Here is a 22,205-nt window from a genome sequence, read left to right on the forward strand (position 1 = left end):
CATAAAGGTGAACACTGCTTTGCCAGTAGAAATTTTACCCCACCAACAAAATGCTGTTTCATAAATTTATAGCATTTATAGCCTCAGAGGAAGACAAAAACAAGCCAAACTCCCTCTGAATCTTACCCTAAAAATCTTATGATAGGTTCAACTTAGGGTTGCCATAAGTCAGAACTGATCTGAAAGCACTCAGCAGCAGCAACTAATTAGTTTTGTTGTCTATTAATGATCTACTTGGCTCCAGATTTAACTTTAGGGAGCCATGCAACTCTGCAGATGGAAGCCAAAGGTAGAAATGATGTGAAGTCGAAGGCTTTGATGGCCGGCATCCATAGCTTTCTGTGGGTTTTTCATTATATGGCCTTCCACATGTTGTTGGGCAACTAATTGCGACGGATGATGGGTGCTGCAGTACAGTAACATAGGCTATTGAGTCTCATCCGAAGCAGAAAGCTGTTATTGCTATATGGAGTTGTTATATGGAGAAATGGAAGACAGGGAGATGTGATTGCAGTCCTACGCGTGTTTATTTATAGTATTCAATTCAGTACTTGATGGTTAGTTTTTAAGACTACAGCTCCCAGAATCCCCCACCCAGAATGACTCCGATGTAGTCTTCCAGCCTTTTTTTTCAGACAGGCTTTTAAAGCAAAAAGTTTAAAGAATAGTGGTGCTATGGAATTCTGGGTATTGTATTTTTGTGAGAGATTTAGCCTCTGTCAGAGAGCTCTGGTACCACAAAAAACTACAAATCCCAGAATTCCACAGCACTGAGCCATGGCAGTTAAAGCAGTGTCAAAACTGCATTGTTTCTTCCTTTCCTCAGTGCTGCTCAAACGGTGATGAAAATGAGCCCATAATTTATATTTCCCATAATTTATATTTGTATTTATTTATTTAAATTTATATTTCCCATAATTCCTCTCGGGGCCGGAAAGGTGAGGTAAACAGAGCTCCATTTCCTGAAAAAACTACATTAACCACAAGCCTTTGCGAGCAGCAGCCATTTTAGGACAGGTCCGAGCGAGGCTGCGTCGCTAAGCGTCCGCGAAAACATAATTACCCAAGGTGCACCGCGCTTCCCGCCCGCAAATGGCCAAAGAAGGGAAGCGAAAGGCGAGAGAAGTGGGCGGTGACATTTTATAGGAGGAAGAGGAGGAGGGGCAAAGACTACATTACCCATGAGCCTTTCGCTTCTGCGCATGCGCACTGACGAATAATTTAAAAATTAAAAAATTGGGTTATTTTACGGCTGCTACTTGGGTAAAAAAGACAGGAAAAGAGAAAAGAGAAAAGGATTGGGTTCCTTTCGCTGAAAAAGTGAGCAGGCCCCGTTGGTAAGAGGAGAGGGCAAGCATGAGGCCCACTGGCTGTCATGAAGCCTATTGGGGGTACGGGGTTGTCATGGTAACAGGGAGGGGGCCACTGGGGGGGTTGGGGTCAGAAGAGAAAATGGGGTCCATTAAGATTTCAGGGGCTTTTAAGAGGTGGCGGTGTGGCCTAGTGGTTGGAGAGAGTTGCACTGGGTTTTGGGTTCAAATCTTCCAACTCTCCCCATTTGGCAGCCACAGTCCCAATGAATCCTCTGCTGGCCTGCTTTCTCTGTTTCTTTTTAAAATGTCCTCACTGCAGAATATATATAGTCCATTTCCCAGGATTCCCTAGCATGGAGCCATGGCAGTTACAAAGTGGTGTCAAGGTGGATTATTACTGTGGTGTCTTGGGTCCAAAACACACTGCAGAAATAATCCAGTTTGTTACTGCACAAACTGCCCTAGCTCAGTGCTAGGGAATGCTGGGAGTTATAGTTTATTGAAGCAGCAGAGCTCCCCGAAAGAAAAGGCTCAATGTCTCACAAAACTACAGTTCCCATAATCCCCTAGTAAGCCTGCCTTTGCACCTTCTTCCTTGATCTTCCTTAGCAGTTGCTTTGTTTTCTGCTAATAGTATTAGTGTGGTGTCAGCTGCATATCTTAGGTTGTTGGTGTTACTTCCTTCTGTTTTTGCACTTCCTTCTGTGTCCAAGCCTGCTTTTTGTATAATATTTTCTGCATATAAGTTATAAGCTATAACTTGTATGCATATAACTTATATAATTTATATGTATATAAACTTGGTAGGTTAATCTGATCTTGGAAATTAAGCAGGGTCAACCATGGTTAGTACTTGGATGAGAGGCAGTCTATGAATACAGTACCCTATGCTGTAGGCTGTATTTCAGATGAAGGAATTGACCAAACCACCTCTGGGTAATCCTTGCCTAAGAAAACCCCATTGAATTTATAGGGTTGGCATAAATCGACGACAAGTGACTTTTGAAGTGACATAAGCATAATCTTTCCTGGGCGAGAGCCAGTGCGGTGTTGTGGTTTGAGTGTTGCATTAGGACCCCAGGAGACCAGGGTTCGAATCCTCTCTCAGCCATAGAAACCCACTGGGTGACCTTGGGCAAGTCACATTCTCTCAACCTCAGAAGGAGACATTGGCACACTCCCTCCAAACAAATCTTTCCAAGAAATAGATTCAAATTAGGGTTGCCATAAGATGGAAATGACTTGAAAGCACACAGCAACAACAATCTTTCCTCAGTGAGGGTGCATGCAAGCCTTTAGGTTATACAGAGCTCTGTGGGCAAAACTCAGATTCGGTACAATGCTGTGATTGGAGAAGTAGGTCTACATGTCCTTGCATTAGATTTAATAGACTCGAGCAACCAAATTCCCTCATCCTTACATGAAGGCTGAAAGCTTTCTTTTCCTGTGATGCAGCTTGCTTTAATGTCACCTTTCATGATTACTTTTTAAGGCCTTGCTCTGATTGCCTTGAGTTCGGTTGTTGAAGAGAGCAAAACTGGGCAGCCATGGCGAATATGAGCAGCATGGGAGACCCTGGCCTCTCTCGGATGAGCATTGCATCCCAGTTCTTTGCTGGAGAGGAGACTACTGGCATAGACACCATGACTACCTCAGAAAGGGTAAGATGACACTTGTTTGAAACTGAACTGAGAATCTGGGTCCAAAGGTGGAGAGGATCACAATTCCCATCAGCCCTAGTAAATGGTGAGGAATGCTGGGAGTTGCAGTCCTCCAACTTCTAAAAGGGTGCCCATTCCTGTTCTAAATGCAAACCTCATCTTCAATTATAATCTTACGGTCTGTCAACAAGAGAGCGGGGGGCGTGTATGTAGCTTCCATGAGGGTAGAATGGCATGAACCAGGACATATTTTTCCCCAGGTCTTCTATTCCTCATTTTTCTGCCCCTTTGCCCATATAGTCTTCTGATAAACATGGTGCTTTATGACTTGCACCCTTCCATCATCTGTTTCTGGAAATATGAGGGAAGGCAAACAGCCTTGTTTTCCAGAAGTCACCTCTTTGCAACAAAGCAAATCCTAATTTTAAACAGAAGTCTAGACTTTTCTTAGTTTGAGCCCAGTGTATTTCATGTTCTCTCCCACCATTTATAATAGTCAATACTGGAAATGTTCACTTATTTATGTTTGTGCATAGATTGGGGTAGGCAGATAAAAAAATGCCTATTATGTGTAACATTGATTCAGTTTTGTTCTTTTGCTAAAACAGGTTGTAGATTTGCTAAATCAAGCAGCCTTAATCAGCAATGAATCTAAAATCACAATCCTCAAACAGGTGAGTGAAGTCTTTGTTTGTGCATTTCTCAAGTTTGAACCCCAAACTTTTTCTACTTAAATCAGTGACTTTCCAAATATTTTGGACTTCAGCTCCCAGAATCCCAAACTATTGGCCATGATGGCTAAGACATCTTGGAGCTGATGTTCAAAACATCTGGATAACCAGAAATGAAAACTACTGGATAAATTATTTTGTTTAGCAGGACCTAGCAGGACTTGGTATCTCCAGATAGCAAAATTTGTTAGCCAAGTTCACAAAGAATCTGTTGCTATACCAGAAAGGTTCTTCTGGTTGTTTCATCCATGTTTGGCTGCATTATCTTTCCTTTCCCCTTTTTATCTTTCTTAGGTCCAAGAACTGATTATAAACAAGGATCCCACTTTGCTTGATAATTTCCTGGATGTGAGTATTGCTTGGAGGAGATACATTGGACCAGTGCTAGAAATAACCACAATTTCTCCTTTTCAGTTCTTTGTGCCTCATAGTGTCTTGCTTGGCTCTGTTCCTTCTGTTGTGTTCTCAGCCCTATATGGGGGGAAACATGGTCCCCCTCTTTGATTTAAGAATGGAGGCATCCGTGAATTGAAGACAGTAGTTTATTTAACAAGATGATGGTCCAGATGTCAGTATTAGAAATGAACAGTCTGGCGCTGAAGCAAGCTTACACCTTGCTATGTATTGTACTTTTGGGGAACGTACCCACTAGCAGCATGCAACATATAGCAAATCACAGATGTATGCTAGATAGATTTTAACCAATTATTAAAAAGTAGTCAGTAAACTGTAATGGAAAATTACTAAGCAAGCACCAAGTTGAACCTTTCCCTTAGGTTGATATTATTGCTCATAGAAAATGCCAGTTAGTCAGTGAGTGCTTGGGAAATGCTCAGTCTGCTTTTCCTTGAGATTCCTAACTGCCTTATAACTCTACAGCTTCTAAAATTTTCCTTGGTTAAGGATAGTTTTTCTTCAGTATGACTCTACCTTACTGTGACTTTATGGTCAACCTCCGACCTTTCCTTTCACCTGCTCAGAATGGAATAGGGTTTCTTTGCCTGGTTTTTTTGGTATATCTGAGAGCCAAGAATGGGCTGACTGAATGACTTTCTCTTTGCCCCTACATCGCAGGAGATCATAGCTTTCCAGGCAGACAAGTCAGTCGAAGTCCGGAAGTTTGTCATCGGGTTCATAGAGGAAGCCTGGTGAGCCAATTTATCAAATGTCAAATGGACATCCTATCTTCTGATGCTTTTTTGGGGAGGGGGGCTTTGAGGATAATATTATGTAGCTTGTTTGTTTATTTAATTCATTTATATCCCACCTTTCTCCCCCAATAATGGGACTGAAAGCATCTTATAACATATTAAAAGCTGTACAGATTAAAAGCTGTACAAAAACATCAATAAAATTATGAAGATGAAAGTTATTTAAAAGACTATATAAAAACCACAAGACAGTACAGCATATCATTAAAAGCCCAGCTCAGTCCATTTCTAAAATCCTAATGACATAAGAATTTTTTGACTGTAACAGAAATTTCTGGAAACTTAAATTTCTAGGATTTGCAGAACAATAGAATTGGCAAGAGGACCTAGTAATTGAAAATCCATAAGTTTATTTCCAATTGTCGACAAAGGAAAACAATGAACTCAGTGGAATTCAAGTTCCAAAAGCTGAGACCCCGAACAAGACAAAATGGCTCTTTTTATATTATTCAAGACAAAGAAGCTTCTTCAATACACCTGATTGGCTAATTACAATTTAAACATACAGAATTCTTACAATCAGAACAGAAATACATGCATACATTAAAACTGCATCATCACTCCTTACCCCCTCCTGTAGGAATTCAGTGGCTTTCCTCCTAACCTTGCTTTTGAATGTCAACTATGTATCCTTATCTCAGTAGTTTATGTTATGTCTTTTTACTGGTGCCAGCTTCCATCCAGGTCAAGACACACTCATTATTCCTTTGCTCTAGTTTCACTAAACTCCAAGCCTTTATTTCAAAAACCATCTCTCTGGCTGACAAAGGTGACTCCATCTTTCTATAGCTTTTTTATTTCAACAAGGAATATTTCCACCACAGACTTGCCAATGGAAAGACTCCTGTTGTTAACAACCTTCCTCAAGTCTTGCAAAATGGCTTCCTTGGCCTGGCTGTTTAGGTGCTATAGGTCAGCCCCTTGTACCATTTTCTTTTGCATTACTATCTTTTTCATTTCTCCCTTTTCTCCATTTGCCTCCAGCAAACGGGACACAGAGCTTTTGCTCAAGCTTATTGCTAACTTGAACATGTTGCTGAGGGATGAAAATGTCAACGTGGTGAAGAAGGCGATCCTTGCCATGACTCAGTTGTATAAGGTGGCACTGCAGGTGAGGCCTTTCTCCTTTAGATGATGGGTGGAAGAACAGGAGAGCACAGTCACAAAGCCATGAAGGGCATTATTCCAGCACAAATCAAATTGTATGAGACGCTCCTTAAAAAAATTAATCAGGCAAAGTTACACTGAGGAGATTATGGCCATACTAGCTGAGAGATTCTTCAAGCTTTAGTCCAAAGCATTACTTTTTTCCAAGCTCTGGGAAAGAATCATTTACTCATCACAGATACAAATACACACTTTTTAGTAGTGCATTTCCTCTATGTTCTGTGATGGAGTGAAAGGGTGACTACTTTAGTCAAAACACTTTTATGTTTCTTTGCCTCGCTGTGAGAGTTTTCTTCAGGCTCTGACCTCTTGCCAGGGCTTTGTTTACACCTCAGGGGAATCCTGGTAATATCTATATGAACTGTTGAACTTTTCTTTCCCCGACCTTTAGAATTGCACAGAGAAAACCCCAACACACATCTAGGTTTCTTCTGTAACCAAAATTTTTTGTAGCGTAAAATAAAGATTGAATCCCAAGATTCTCAGGAGGGAGGATCTTGCTTCCAGAAACCACAATCTGTGGCTAGTGTTATGTAGCCAGAGGTTCAAAAGGTTACTTTCTTGAACTGTACTTCCCAGAATCTAGTTGGCATCAAGATTCTGAGAGCTGTTCTCCAAAAAAGTACATTTTTGATGCTCTGATTGTGGCTATGGGTGAAAGGAATGCATGAATCAAGAAGTGTTCCCGTGTGGCTCTGTTCTGGAGTCTTGAAATGTCCCTGTTCTACCTGCTCCCCACATCTGTATGGCTACCTGAAAATTTCTAGCTGCTCATGCAGAGCCCTTCCTTGTTTCTTCACACAGTGGATGGTGAAATCCAGAGTGATCAATGACATGCAAGAGGCTTGCTGGGAAATGGTATCAGCCATGGCCAGTGAAATTATCCAACTGCTGGACTCAGACAATGACGGGATCCGCACCCATGCCGTCAAGTTTGTGGAGGGACTGATCATCACCCTTTCACCCCGCATGCCAGATTCGGAAGTGCCCAAGCGTCACGAGAATGACATCAGTCTTGACCGGGTTCCCACTGACCACCCCTACATCAAATATAGTAAGGAGAAGGAGGAGGAATGGGAATGCAAGCCAAGAGAGATGGCATGACTCCTTAGAATACAGTGCTCCCACTCCACTGACCTGAAGACAGGGCTGGATTAAGTGCTCTGTAGAGAGGGAGAGCTAGTACAGTATAGTGGTTTGAGTGTTGGACTGTCAGAGACCAGAGTATGTTTCTCTGCTCAGGAAACCCACGAGGTGAACTTTAGCCTCAGAAGAAGGCAAAAGTGAATCTCCTCTGAAAAATCGGGCCAAAAAAACCCAAAAGCAAAACCCCCCATGATAGGTTTGCCATAAATCAGAAATGATTTTAAAGCACACAGCAATATGAGGTGTAGAGTAGAGATGGGGAAACTGTTCCTGCAGATGTTGGACTTCCATTAGCCCCAACCAGCAGGACCAGTAGTCAGTGCTGTTAGGGGTTGACACTAACATCTGGAAAGCTACAGCTCTCCCATCTCTGCTGAAGAGTCTGTCTGTCCTCAAACTCCATCCCCTCCATCTAGTCATCGGCTGCAGGGGTGGTATGGCAAAGTGTTATCATGTTGGAAGCTAGCATGATTTCTGTTAAGCTCTCCACTCTGGTTTCCCCATTCTTTCCTCTAAGACATTTTGTGGGAAGAAGGAAAGGCAGCCCTGGAGCAACTGCTGAAGTTCATGGTGCATCCAGCCATCTCCAGCATCAACCTGACTGCAGCATTGGGCTCTCTGGCCTCCATCGCCCGCCAGCGGCCCATGTTCATGTCAGAGGTGATCCAGGCCTATGAGACACTGCATGGTAAGTCTCTTGGATTCATTGCATCAACAGGCTTGAAGGTAGACTTAGACTGAACAGGCTATGATCCATTTTATTGGCTGGGGCTTGCAAAACCATTATACTCCCTTTCTTCAGAAGTAAGAAATCTTCCTATGACCTCCCCCATTGCTATAAGTTGTCTAGGTTTTGTTTATAAATCTTGAACCAGCTGTTCCTGATCATGGTGCATAGGGTGCTTTTTTTGTTGTTGTTAATTTCCTTTGATGATTCAGACCATCCCTAATGTCTAATTGATTTTTTTGAGATTATTTCTGAGCAGCCAAGTCCAACATTGTGCTCTTAACTGGTTGGGCTGACCAGATCTGAACTATGAGGGCTACAGGGATGTTGTGGAGGGCCAACGATTCCTTGCTTCTCTTCTGATCCCAATGTAAAAAACTTTATTTTTGGAAGGAATATCAGACAACCTCTGATACTGCTGCCTTCTTAACTGTTCCCCCCTATTACTTTCCTGACAGCCAATCTCCCCCCAACGCTGGCCAAGTCCCAGGTGAGCAGTGTGAGGAAGAATCTCAAACTCCACCTGCTGAGTGTCCTGAAGCACCCAGCATCAGTGGAGTTCCAGGCCCAGATCACCACCCTCCTGATGGACCTGGGCACGCAGCAGGCTGAAATCACCCGCAACATGCCCAACCTGAAGGAATTACGCAAGCGCCCACGGGACGAGAGTGATCCTGCCATGAAGAAAATGAAGATTGGTGAGTGGACAAAAGAAGGGCAGGAAAGGCCTGTTAAAGAAACAGTCTCTTTTCTAAGTTCTGTGACACTTAAAGATTTTCTGTATATTTTGCTCAGTCAAAATGGGCACTGTAGCTAAGAAAGCTAAGACTTTGAAAGGCAGCTTTGAAGGAATTGGATAATTTCCTCAGATGTAAAGATATATTAAGAACCTTAAATAGCTGGAAGATGCTAGATGCTGTCTGAACTGGGAAGCTAAGTGAGGTCAAGCCTGATTAGTACTTGGATGGGAGACTGTCAATGAGTGCCAGAAGCTGTAGGCAGTATTTTAGAGGAAGGGACTAGCAAAGCTACCTCTGAGTATTTCCTGCCTAAGAAAACCCCTAAAGTTCTTGGGGTTGCCATGGGTTGACAGCTGACATGAAGGCACATGTACACACACATTTCTCAAAGTCAGTACTGTTAATGCTGTAGTGTTCCTAGTCTTTATGTAAGGCCATGAAAATTGGATGCTGAAGACAGAAGAATTAAGTCATTTGAAAGTTGTGGTGGAGAGAAGTTCTACTTATACCGTGGACCATTAAAAAGGCAAATAGACGGGTCCCAGAGTATATTAAACCTGAACTCTCACTAGAAGCCAAAGTGACTAAACTGAGGTTATCGTAATTTGTCATGCAATGACATGACTCATTGGAAAAGGTGATAATGCTTCATAAAGTGGAAGAGAGCAGGAAAAAAAGGGAGACCACATTACAAAGGGATAGATACAGTCAAGGACGCCACGGCTTCCATGAGTTTGCAAGCCCTGTTGATGGCCAGGGCTCTTGGAGCTCTCTCATTCATAGAGTTGCCAAATGTTGATGCTGATTTGACAGCAAATAAAAATCATAGCATCATCAATGATAATTACAATTATGTAATGCCTATCCCATGACCTCTCTCCTCTCTTCCTGCCCTTCTCCTTTCCTGGCTGCAGAACCATCCCTTGGGGAGGATGATGAGGATAAAGACTTGGAGCAGGTGGCTGCCCCAAGCCCTAAGCCCTCCATTCAAGTCAGTATGCAGTCGGACATCGACATCACTGCTGAGTTTCTGCAGCCTCTTCTGACTTCAGATAATGTGGCCAACTTGGTGTGTATTCTTCGCTTTAACCAGTAAAAAATGTCATTGCTTATCCTTGCTCAGTTCACTTGTTGCTGTTGGGAGTGAACATTCCTCGAGACAAGGAGGCCCAGCACTCTGTGCTTTTGGGGTGGAGGGAAAGGAGGTGCCTTGTTGTTTGTTGAAAGATATATTCAGGTAACATCAAAAGCATGTGATGCTTTGCTGAACTATCCTTGACATGCTTTAGTTGTAAAATCTTGACAGAAAAAAGTCTCAGCAAATTTAGAGGTTTTTTCAAAGATAGACCTGCTTTCCTACTTGGCTGTGACATATTGAGCTCTTCTAACTTCTCCTCCGTGTCCTCCAGGTGCTCATCAGCATGGTCTACCTACCTGAGAACATGCCTGCTTCCTTCCAAGCGACCTACACACCAGTGGAATCAGCTGGTACAGAAGTGCAGATCAAACATCTTGCCCGGCTAATGGCTACCCAGATGACAGCAGCAGGGTTGGGACCTGGTAGGTCTGCAAATAGCACTTGGTGGGACCTACACCATACTTACACCAAAGATACAATGTACAGGGGAGGTACTGTTCTTTTCAATATGTTGTGTCTGTTGTGTAAGCCTTTTTGCTTTTCATTTGTATGTGAGTGTGTGTTTTGGAGGATTATAAAAATCCTTTTGTAAACACAGCTGACTGGAATAGTTCTTGACTATTTCATAGTTTCATTGTCAGGCGATCAGCAGGTTAATTCAGAAGTATTATTTTCAGGCCTGGACAATTAGACAAATTACTGTTTGGGACTTCAGGTCCCAGAATTCCTCTGCTGGCTCTCCTGACTGAGGGCTTTGGAAAATTCTGCTCCACAGAATTAACTTATCCCAACTTTGCAAACAATAAAACTGAGCTATATACTAAAAATGAAATAGATATTTGCAGTGTTTCAGATTTCCCTAGATATTTTTTATTTAAAGTAGTGTGCAATTTGCAAGGGTAGGATATATTTTGCCAGGGTATAATGCTCTTCTCTCAATCCATCCCCACTCCTGGTAGGTGTGGAACAAAGCAAACTGGCCAAGGAGGCGATAAAAGAAGAGAAAATCGCCAAACCTGAAAGTGTGCTGATCAAGCGACGCCTCTCTACGCTCAGCGCTGGCCAGGCTATTTCAGTGGTGGGAGCTCAGGCCTCCACTTCCCCTACTGTTGCTGAGGCGGGGGCACCGCAGGCCAAACGACGCCCAGAACCCATCATCCCCTCCACCCAGCCCAGGTCAGAGCCATCCAAGCCACTTCATTCATGGCGGGTTGTGTGTACATGGGCATGTGTATGTGTTGGAAATAGATTCAGTTAGAGAGTTTTCTGAGTTGTAATTAAAGAGACTAGCGATAACCATGTTAATCTATATTAATTTATAATTTAGATTCTGCAGGTTTCCTGTGCTGGATCTTCATAATATTTTCACTTTCTTGCCACAGTTGGATATTTTTCTACCCAGTTCCTGCAATGCTAACATAGATATAAAGCCCAGCCAGAACCTGATATCCATCAGTATTTTGCATTACTGCCACCAAAGCAAACTCCAATCTTCAGAGGAAAATATTAAGGCTTTCTCCTGGTCTCTCTTCAGGTTGGCTGGTGCCGGTGGACGAAAGAAGATTTTCCGCCTGAGCGATGTGATCAAGCCTCTGACGGACATACAGAAGGGCAAGTTGAAGCTGGCAGCCGTGAAGCGGATCCTGCGCTCAGAGAAGGCTGTGGCCTACAGTGGGGCTGCTCAGGCAAGTGCTTCAGAACTTGTGTATGCTTAGTGCTGTCCATATTGGGGGCATGGCCCTCATCTTTAGCTTTCCTCCGGCAGGCCCGTGTGAAAATCCTCTCAGCCCTGGTGACCCAGTTTGATGTCCCTCTGAAGCATGAAGTGTTGACCTTCATCCTAGAGGACATCCGCAACCGACTAGACCTGGCCTTTGCTTGGCTGTACCAAGAGTACAATGCCTACCTGAGTCAGTATCCCTCCGGCTCTCTCAACAATTACGACGAGTGTCTCATCGGCCTGCTCTCTGGGCTTCAGGAGAAGCCAGATCAAAAGGACGGGTGCGTAGTTGCCCTTGCGGAGATGTAGAAGGGATCAGAAGAGAGAAAATATCCCTTAGATCAGGGGTGGGCTACTGTGCAGAAAGTAGAGGGCAATTCTCTCTCTCTCTCAATCTCTCTCTCTCTCTCTCTCTCACACACACACACACAGGCTTCACAAGGGCAATTAGATACATGGGAAACGACACTACATCACTTCCAGTTGCCATTTTCTGTTGCTGCTGCTGCTGTTCTTCTCTTTCTCCTTTTTGTCTTCCTCCTCCTCCTCAGATTCATAGAATCTTAGAGTTGGAAGGAACCACAAGGACCATCTTGTCTAAACCCACACAGAAATACACAGCTCAAGCAATCCTGAGAGATGGGTATCCAACCTCTGTTTAAAATGTTGGTGGTCAGGGTTCCTGTTAAAAACTAATTTAAAAAAAACAACCACTCAAACCACTTGATATATTGGGGACATTTGCTTAATAGAGAACGTTCTATTCAACTGGCTGCTGCAAAATGTTAACAATCCTTATTATAAAATAATAACAGTATTAAAGAGCCAGCATGACGTAGTGGTTTGAGCATTGGACTACGACTCTGGAGACCAGGGTTCAAATCCCTGCTTGGTCATGGAAACCCACTGGGTCATTTTGGACGAGTCACACTCTCTCAGCTCAGAGGATGGCAAAGGCAAACCTTTGAACAAATGTTGTCTGGAAAATGCCTTATAGGTTTGCCTTAGGGGCTCCATAAGTCAGAAACTGCTTGAAGGCACACAACAACAACATTATTTACTTTTTACATCTTTTTGTTGCTTTGTTCTAAATTCTTTCTGAGAGTTTCTGTCTGGATTTGCACCCCACAGGATCTTCACTAAGTTAGTTCTTGAGGCCCCACTGATCACTGAGAGTGCCTTGGAGGTGATTCGGAAGTACTGTGAAGATGAGGTGAGCGTAACAGTCTTCCTTAGCCTGACAACCTTTGGATGTACAATAACATCCACAAAAACAGTGATATCTTTATTGGATTAACCAAAATGTGCAAAATACATAATGCAAGCTTTTGAAGTTCTGCTGGTTTCTTCATCAGGCAAATGGAACATGCAACCCCTTGATTTGGGGGGCTTTCCCGATACCATTGGTGGTCCTTGGGCTGGTGCCAGTCTGTGAGCCATTGGCTGCCAGTCCGTGGAGCATTTCCAGGAAAGAAGGAAACAGTTTTAGCCAGTTGACACAGTTAAGATGTTGGTCCCTGGTACCGGGTGATTCAAAAAGAATAGTGCAAAACCAAATAAGAATAGCTTTACTTTTGCGCCATTCTTTTTGAATCACCCTATACATTAGAAAAAACAAACAAACCCACAAGCTACTGGGCCCTCACCTCAGATACTATGAGAAGCACTGCCCTACATTGCTGTACACTTCTTGTAGCAGAACCCACCAATTCGGCATGTTTTGTTGGGGGCTGATGGGACTGCCATGGATAGGACGGGGCAGGGAAACCTTTTTTGCAGTTCAACTATGTATAAGTAGTATGTAATATGATCCAATCTGGATCTCATCCACTGTGTTCAAAATGGCATTTTCCCTAAATTGACCTACCTTCCTTTGGGAATTCTGGTTTTCATCACCTCCTGCACTTGACTAGAATATTTCTTTGACTCTCTCGCAGAGCCGGACATACCTGGGCATGTCAACACTTCGGGATCTGATCTTCAAACGTCCAGCTAGGCAGTTTGAGTACCTGCATGTTCTCTTGGACCTCAGCTCCCATGAGAAGGACAAAGTGAGTCTTGAACCAGCTTATGTTGGTGATCAGAAGCAGACCAAAGAATTTTGCAGTCTGCATGGCCAGTAGCTATGCTGTTTGGGAAATTCTGGACATCGTAGTACAAAAATAGCTATCATGCTCTGGTGTGAGGGAACCTGTGTGCAGCTTTAAATCCTCAGATAAATCACAGATTATTTTAATTGAGCCGTATAGGCTGAATGTTGGACTAGGACTCAGGGAGACTGGGAGTCAAATCCCTGCTTGGTCATAGAAAACCATTGCCCAAAATTTCCCACTGGGTACCTTTGGACAAGTTTGACTTTCTCACCCTGAGAGGAAGGTGAGTGCAAATCTCTTGTAAATTAATCTTGCCAAGAAAATCCTAGGATATTAATCAGAATCAACTTGAAGGCAAACATTAACAACAAACCTCCCCCCACATTTATTTAATCTATTGCTTCTATTGATTTAATCTTTCTTATAGCATCAGACCCAAAAACACAGGTTAAACATAATACAACCAAAAAAGAAAAAGAAAACCAAACCAATTTATAATTAAAAAGTTTCTGAACAATTAAAGAAGCTTTCCAATTTAAAACACACAAAAGCCCTACAAGTGTTGCAATTTCTGGTTGCTGGTATTTCAGATGATTATTATAGTAGCCCATCTGCCTCTGTCTCAGGTTCGCCAGCAAGCGCTCCTATTCATCAAGCGGATGTATGAGAAAGACCAACTGCGGGAATATGTGGAGAAGTTTGCCCTGAATTACTTGCAGCTCCTGGTCCATCCCAATCCTCCCTCGGTCCTCTTTGGTGCTGACAAAGATACAGGTAATTGATCTGACCCAGGTCAAGGTGGTGTGTATATATGTGTGCTGCAGGTTAGGGCTTGTCCCATAATAATAAAGACACACTGAAGTAGAATAATTCTCAGTTCCACCTGTGCAGAAATATATAATGGGACACATATGTACAGAATATACTTCCTCTCCAAACTTCTTTGTTGCCTTGCAGAGGTGGCTGCTCCCTGGACAGAAGAGACCATCAAGCATTGCCTCTACCTCTACCTGGCCCTTCTGCCCCAAAACCACAAACTGATCCATGAACTGGCGTCTGTGTATACAGAAGCCATCGCCGACATCAAGCGCACTGTCCTCAGAGTTATTGAGCAGCCGGTGGGTAGTTTCGGGAGCCTCAGCCTAGATGGTGATTTGTAGGCCAGGGATGGGAAACTTCATGCCTGGATGAAGGACCTGAATCCAGCTCTCCTAGGAATCAGGAGAGGGTTCCTCAGAACCTGTTTCACCAAAACTCTATTGTCTGGTGGTTGTCCAACTCCCCCCTTCTATGTACTTAGTTCCTCATCTCAGGTTGCTGCCACACTGCAGAAATAAAGCAGTTTGACACCACTTTAACTTCCATGGCTCAGTGCTTATGTAATTCTGAGATTTGTAGTTTAATGGGCACCAGAATTCTCTGACAAGGAAGGCTAAATGTCTCACAAAAATACAAATCCCAGAATTCCGTAGCACTGAGCCATGAATGTTAAGTGGTGTCCAAACTGCCTTATATCTGCAAGTGTGGCAGAAGTCTCAGATTTTCAAAATGAGAGCTTTTAAGCTTCTGGTATCTTTTGACCCACCTACCACTGGGTTGTGGCCCCAAAGAACTGCTTTGGAACTGAATTTGGCCTTTGAGCTGAAATACATTTCCCTCCCTTGTTGCACGGGATTCCCCATTCCTGACATGTTACTCCTTTCCCTTCGTCATCTTTCTGTTTTCATTTTACTCTTCTCCAGATCCGTGGGATGGGCATGAATTCCCAGGAGTTGCTCAAACTGGTTAAAAACTGTCCCAAAGGTGCGGAGACCCTGGTGACCCGCTGTCTGCACAGCCTCACAGATAAAGGTAGGCAAAGCATGTTTCATGTTCTGTGGAGGGATAGAACAATACAGACTTTCTTTCTTTCTTTCCTTTAGTTTCAAAGTCTGGAGACTTCAGAAGTCTACATGTTAATATGGCTGAATAGAAATGATTATTGGCATGCTGTCCTCTCCCAGGGACTCAAAAGTGGCTGATAGTTATTATCTGAGTAATGACGTGTGAGAACTACTGTAGGACTAGGCTGTGTGCCATCCAAGCTTGGTTCTGTACTGTTGCATAATCTAACCCCACTTTTTCCACTCAGTTCCTCCATCTCCGGAGTTAGTGAAGCGGGTTCGAGATCTGTACAACAAAAGGCTCCCAGATGTCCGATTTCTTATCCCTGTCCTCAACGGCTTGGAAAAGGTATTCTCTGAGGCCCAGTACAAAGCTGGTTTATGATCCATAATGTCTCTCATCATTACCCAACTGGCAGTCACTTTGGACCTGAGCATCTTCCGATTGTATTTTTCAGTAGGGTGCAGAAGGTTATTTGAAGTTAAGAAGAGCAGTCAGTGATAAAATTTTGATCCAGTGTGAGGTGACTGTGAAAGAGGCCAATGCCACTCTGGGGATCCTTAGGAAAGGCACTGAAACTAAAACTGCCAGTATAGGTCATGTCTTCCTTGTCCGAAATGCTTAGGATCAAAAGTGTTTTGGATTTGGAATTTGTTTTAATTTTGGGGGGAATATTTGCATGTACTTAGACATCTTGGAGATGGGGCCAAAGTGTACAAATGTAATTCATTTATGTTTTGCTTACACCTTATACCCATAGCCTGAAGATGATTTTATACATAATATTTTTAATAATTTTGTGCATGATTCAAGATTTGTGTACACTGAACGGTCAGAAAGCAAACATGTCACTATCTCAGCCACCTATGTGGACAGTTTTGGATTTTGGAGTATTCTGGTATACTCAACTTGTATTGATGGTGTCACACAGCCGAGGCTGGCCTACTAAAGTCTGGGACTTCCTTCCCACCAAGAAACCTAATTGTGCTCTTGTGACTTGCTTAATGGATCCTCTGCCCTATGGCTCAGTCCCTTCCATTAGAGCACTAAGTATCTTAAGCATACATGTCTCTTTGTGGAAAGCGGGGCAGTGTTCAGAGTGTCAGATGGCAGAAACCAGGTCTCTGCCCCAGGAGTGTTTGTTGACAAATGCAATGTGAGTTTTTTGTCCTCCTTTTTGAAACCGTATTTCTCTTCTTTCTATCAGAAAGAGGTGATCCAGGCCCTCCCAAAGCTCATCAAGCTGAACCCTATTGTTGTGAAGGAAGTTTTTAATCGCCTGCTAGGAACACAACACGGTAGGGATTCAAACTGCAAGCAGACCTTGAGTTTCTCTAATGGGGGTTGTTTAGCTGTGACAAGTTGTCCCAGGGATGGGAAAAGAGGAGTGAATAGAATGTAACTCATTGTCTGAATAGTCAGCAGAGGTGTAATGTAACTCGTCCGTGAATAGCAGAGCTTGAACATGGATTGGAAAACTTCAACCAAATGGCACTTAACTGTCTATTTTATTCAAATCTGTTCTCCTAAATCTGATAGAGCCTTGAAAAATTGGTTTTGGAGACTACAACTTATGGCAAATGCTGATTTTCTTTTGCCACAATTCCAACAGGTGAAGGCAACTCTGCTGTCTCCCCTCTGAATCCTGGTGAATTATTGATAGCCCTCCACAACATTGATTCCACCAAGTGTGACATGAAGTCTATCATCAAGGGTATGGATGCCTTTTTGTGTGCATAAGACTGGGTATCTTCTACTCTTTTTTTTCTTTGTGGGTGAAGGGGAAAAAAGAGGGTTTTGCAAACTTCAAATGGTAGACCTGGGTTGGCTTTTTAAGAATCCTCCTTGGTACTGTTACTGTTCTGTGAGTCTACTATTTCTGGATGCTATGGCTATAAAGGAAGAGCACAGGTATGTAGGTTAAATCTCGCCATGAGTTCTTCTATAGTGATTGTTCCATTTGACTTGGACAGTAGTCAGAGTCGGGAGAGGGCTCCAAGGCACATGATGAAGTTTGCACTCTGGTCCTTTTTTATCTTTACTTGGAAGTAAAAAATTTAACACTCTTTCCTGATGAGCCAGTATGGTATAGTGGTTTGGGTGTTGGACTAGAACTCTGTAGACCAGAGTTCAAATCCTGTCTTGACCATGGAAACCTACTGGGTGTCCTTGGGCACATCACACACTGACAGCCTCAGAAGAAGGCAATAGCAAAGTTCCTCTGAGCAATTCTTGCCAAGAAAACCCTGTGGTAGGCTTGGTTTAGGATTGCCATAAATTAGAAACAACTTGAAGGCAAACAACAACAACCCCTTCCCTCCACTTAACACAGGAGAAGGGAACCTCAGGTCTTAGTTGTCTGGGATTATGTATTCTAGGTAGTTTTGTCCATTTCTTCATGATACCTTCATTGTGCAGGATTTTTCGCATTCTAAATGGTTGTAATACATCTGCTACAACTCAGTTCCTATAGTAAGAACTTTGTTGTTTTTTAAAAACCCTCTGGAATTGAATTGGAGCCTTGGGTTGAAAAAGATTCCTGCTCTTGACCTCAAACAACTGGCCATGCTTGTATCTGGTGGCCTTCCTTCTTTGGCAGGCTTCCCCACACTTCTTACATCGTGTTACCTGTTCTTAGCAGCTGCTCTTGTCTGTTTCACAGCCACCAACCTGTGCTTTGCTGAACGCAATGTGTACACATCAGAGGTTCTGGCTGTGGTGATGCAGCAGCTCATGGAACAAAACCCACTGCCCATGCTCCTCATGCGGACAGTGATCCAGTCGCTGACCATGTATCCCCGCCTGGGTGGCTTTGTCATGAACATCCTCTCCCGACTCATCTTGAAGCAGGTGAGCTTCTGCAGTTATGAGATCTTAAACTGGACTTGTGATTGTGATTGGTAGAATTCATGTTTCCAGTTGTGAACAACCAAACATGACCCCTATAACCTACATTTGCTGTCTGGCAACACCAAAGAGTTTCCAAGGCTCTGGGAAATGACATCTCCAGCACTCTTATCGGTTGCAAGGCTGAGTCAGACAAACAGTTGTGGAAGCACTTCAAGGAGTTTCTCCAATTGCCTGAGAAATGCAGATGTATTTCCCCAGCACCTCAGAAACACTTTGGTTGCAGTGCTGCAAGGCTGCAGAGGTAGATATTGAGGGGTTGCATTGTCAGCCATAACTACAAGGAAGGAGTTCTGTCCTTGTAGTGATGTTGATGATGCAATTCCTTGGCCATTGTTTCTTTGACTGGCAGAAAAACATAGAGAAAAACCAATTTTTATGTGAGAGATCATATTTTCACAGTTTTTCTACTAGAGATCATTGTCAGCTTGGTACATCTTAACACGATCCTCAACGGCCACTCCTGTGTTTTTTTACCAGAGGGGCAAAACACTGAGAAAATCCTTACTGCTGATGCTAATTCCTTGCTTCTTCTGCAGGTATGGAAGTATCCCAAGGTTTGGGAGGGCTTCATTAAGTGTTGCCAGCGTACGAAGCCCCAGTCCTTCCAGGTCGTCCTCCAGTTGCCGCCTCAGCAGCTCAGCGCTGTCTTTGAGAAATGCCCAGAGCTGCGGGAGCCTCTGCTGGCCCATGTCCGCTCCTTCACCCCTCATCAGGTATGCTGTTCAAATGGAGCTGGGAAAAGAGCAGGGTGGAAGTTGGTGGCAGTCAAATCAAAATTCAGAGTCTCAAACTCATGGTGTGCCTGTGTGGTATTTAGATTTTAATATGCAATTTGTCATAGAGTAGTTCCCTCTAAACCAATTCACACTTGGAAGAGCAGCACTTAAAGCAGGTTTGGAGAACCATCGGAATTTAACTGTGATTAGTTTAATTCAAAACAAGATTGCAGTCACTCCCTGATACTGAGAAATAGGAAATGTTCTCATTAGTCCTGTCTTGATTACTGCTAATCATTAACCTGATAGTATGACTCTCCTCTCTGTGTCTCTGCTTTCCCCCCGCTTTCCCCAACCTTCAGCAAGCTCATGTGCCCAATTCCACCATGGCTATCCTGGAAGCGAGCAATAAGCAAGACATCGAAGGGAAGGAACTGCAAACCGCAGAGGAAGTGCGAGGCACTGCCCCACCCAGGAGCAAGGCGATGAGGAGAGAGAGAGAGGTGAGAGCATGGATCAGGGGTTCATTACCATGAACAATTGAGGTTTTTGCTGAGTAACTATAACCATATAATGATATTTTGGTTTTGTGAGTGTCGGAAAAGTGAAGGGAGACAAAACTGGGAGAAAGATTATTTACAAGTGGGCAAAGGCCTCACCCCGACAGGATCTTCAAACAGAAGAACAGATATCTATTGGGGATGCCCTTTCTCTACAATGCCTATTTTTCAAATGGGTATTCCCCCGCCCTAAATTTGGTGGCATTTTTGGTAGACTGAGTGGTCCCAGCGGATCTTAGGGGCCAAAGATTGGCCCTGAGACCCACTGAATTTGCTCACAGACCCATGAATTAAATCTCCTGAAACAAGCAGAGGTTGACGCTCTTTCTCTTCCACACATTTCTTTGTCACCAGGGTCTTTTTGTGTTTAAACCATATGAAATTTGTTTTTCTTATCTGCTAGAAGACCCCCACACCACACTTTTTGTTTGAAACTCAACATTTGCAGCTGATATAATAAATGTAACAACCTAATTTTGTCAACCAACCGCATACACTTGAGCAATATTATGGGACTTCGCTGGGTTAGTTCAGACTTACAGACCTGCTGTTCATACCGATGGCCTTTCTGTAGTGTTGCAGACAGAAACCAGTGATAATACCTTTTTCTGCAGCTGTGAAGGAAATGGAAGCCCAGCAAGTAACCTGAATGTTCTGCAGTTGCGCTCTGGGCTAGCTGAGACTTTGAAATAATGAAGAAGGGTTTTGTTTTGGGGCTTTTGTGCCTGACAAACATTTGTTTCCATTACAGGAAGAAATAGAACCCCAGCCGCTTCTTCCTCGGGTGTCCCAGGACATGATTGCCCTCCGCTTAGCACAGGAAAAGGCTCTGAAGCGCCAATTGGAGGAAGAGCAGAAGCTGAAACAGAAGCAGCATCAACAACAACAACAACAGCCTCGCCCTTCAGTCCCATCAGCCCCCCCTCCTGCTGAAGAGTCTCTGGATTTGGGAGAGGAGGCGCCAGAGCCAGAGACTCCCACCATCTTCATCAGCATGCAGGAGGAAGATGAGAGCTTTGGTGGGGAGGGCTCCCTGCTGGATTCTAGCCTGGAGGGACCCTGGCCTAACAAGGTACCCAAACCTTTCTCTTTCCCGTTATCAAACCCATCCCCATCAACCACAGGAGTATTTTGTTGCATTTGTTTTATTACGTTTACAACCACACTTTTCTTTCCATGAACTCAGGACAGTGTACATGGCTCTTCTCTGGTATGAGAGCAACCACGTTCTCTCGACACAAAATAAAACCAGTTTAACAGTACAAACTGGGCTGGCACACTACTTCAAAGTCTTCAGAGGGCTACTCTTGTCTTTCTGTAAGAGTGGGTTTGGGTTCATTATTGTCCAAATGCATTTCTCCAAATGTGTCCATGCAACATGGGAGGGCATTGGAGATTATCAGATTCACAGTTTGAATAACAGGTGAAAATGAATCAAGTTGCTTCAGACAGAGGTCTAAGCCTTTGTATGTCTGTTGTTGCTGATCAGTTCTGAACTCTAATGGGCGTTTTATGTCTTTCCACAGGAGCTGCCAAGCAAGGAAGGAGGAGCCAGCAGCAGTTCAGATGAGGGATCTTCAAGCAAACCACCCACAGCTAACCAACCATCTCCCACAGCAGAGGAGCCTGAAAAAGAGAGCCAAGCAGCCGAGGAAAAGTCACCTAGCCCAGTGGAGGAACAGCCCAAGCCCAGCTCAGAGCAAGAGAAGAAAACTGAGAGCTGATGATTCAGGGAAAAAACAACATGATGAGCCAAAAGAAAACATGGAGCAGAAAAGAGAGACTTGTGTGAAGATGCAGGGAGTATGGTTGAGCCTGTTAGGAAAGGGGCCAGAAATGGAAATGAGAGAGATTTAGACTTCTAAATAAAGAATATCAGAATCTGTATGCTCTTGTTCATTGTTTTTCCTGCTTGCAGGGTGGCTTGGAACAGGAAAACTCCTATCTCAGTGCAGAGAAGAAACATTGACTGTGCTAGATGAATATAGCAAGATAGCCTAGATTCGTTCATTCATTCATTCTTTCCTTCTTTCTTTCTTTTTCAAGTGTTTATATATGGAGGCATGAAGATAATTTAGGCCATGTTTAGAGGTATCCCTCCCTCTTCACTTTTCAAATAGCTTATTTTCCTGTTGCAAAGGATAGCCTCCCCGATTCTGTGCTGCTTCTGGGACAGCCCTGAGGGCTTCCTCACCACAGGCCCATTGCAAAGGCTTTGCAATCTACCTCACCTTCAGTTTTTGTGTAGCAAAAGGTAATTCCAGCAAGAAGTGTGCCTTTTGCCTGGTTGTGTGTGACAAGCACCACTTGCTCGTGTCCCCTTTTCTACGCAACCTTTAAAGGTTCAGAGGAGCCCTGTCCCGTTTTCAATCTGGCAACTTGAGCGCCAGTCCAGGACACTGGCTCCATCCACACTGCAGAAATAATCCAGACTGATGCCCCTTTAAGTGCCATGGCTCCATCCTATGGAATTCTGGGATTTATATTG

The 22,205-nt window shown here is 43.6% G+C and overlaps 1 protein-coding gene across 2 annotated transcripts; it reads left to right on the top strand.

Annotated features, from left to right (window-relative positions):
- The first annotated feature begins 1,135 nt into the window (after window positions 1-1,135).
- On the top strand, window positions 1,136-21,604 carry SYMPK (symplekin scaffold protein). 2 transcript variants are annotated; one of them, XM_089479563.1, is made up of 27 exons: window positions 1,136-1,337; window positions 2,806-2,974; window positions 3,583-3,648; window positions 4,000-4,053; window positions 4,780-4,853; window positions 5,901-6,027; window positions 6,888-7,137; window positions 7,747-7,917; window positions 8,415-8,654; window positions 9,611-9,765; window positions 10,106-10,256; window positions 10,794-11,010; window positions 11,369-11,519; window positions 11,600-11,835; window positions 12,686-12,767; window positions 13,492-13,605; window positions 14,274-14,421; window positions 14,605-14,765; window positions 15,390-15,498; window positions 15,779-15,879; window positions 16,739-16,829; window positions 17,144-17,245; window positions 18,194-18,381; window positions 18,978-19,154; window positions 19,520-19,660; window positions 20,469-20,789; window positions 21,244-21,604. In XM_089479563.1, the coding sequence occupies exons 2-27, from the start codon at window positions 2,861-2,863 to the stop codon at window positions 21,439-21,441; spliced, it is 3,939 nt and encodes a 1,312-aa protein (XP_089335689.1). In that variant the 5' UTR covers window positions 1,136-1,337; window positions 2,806-2,860; the 3' UTR covers window positions 21,442-21,604. The 2 variants fall into 2 exon arrangements, with proteins under 2 accessions (XP_089335689.1, XP_089335690.1); XM_089479564.1 differs by having other exon boundaries at window positions 1,136-1,320.
- The last annotated feature ends 601 nt before the right edge of the window (window positions 21,605-22,205 follow it).

This window comes from Sceloporus occidentalis, unplaced genomic scaffold (assembly GCF_023333645.1).
Source record: "Sceloporus occidentalis isolate IW3139 unplaced genomic scaffold, rSceOcc1.0.p SCAF_13, whole genome shotgun sequence".
NCBI lineage: Eukaryota > Metazoa > Chordata > Lepidosauria > Squamata > Phrynosomatidae > Sceloporus > Sceloporus occidentalis.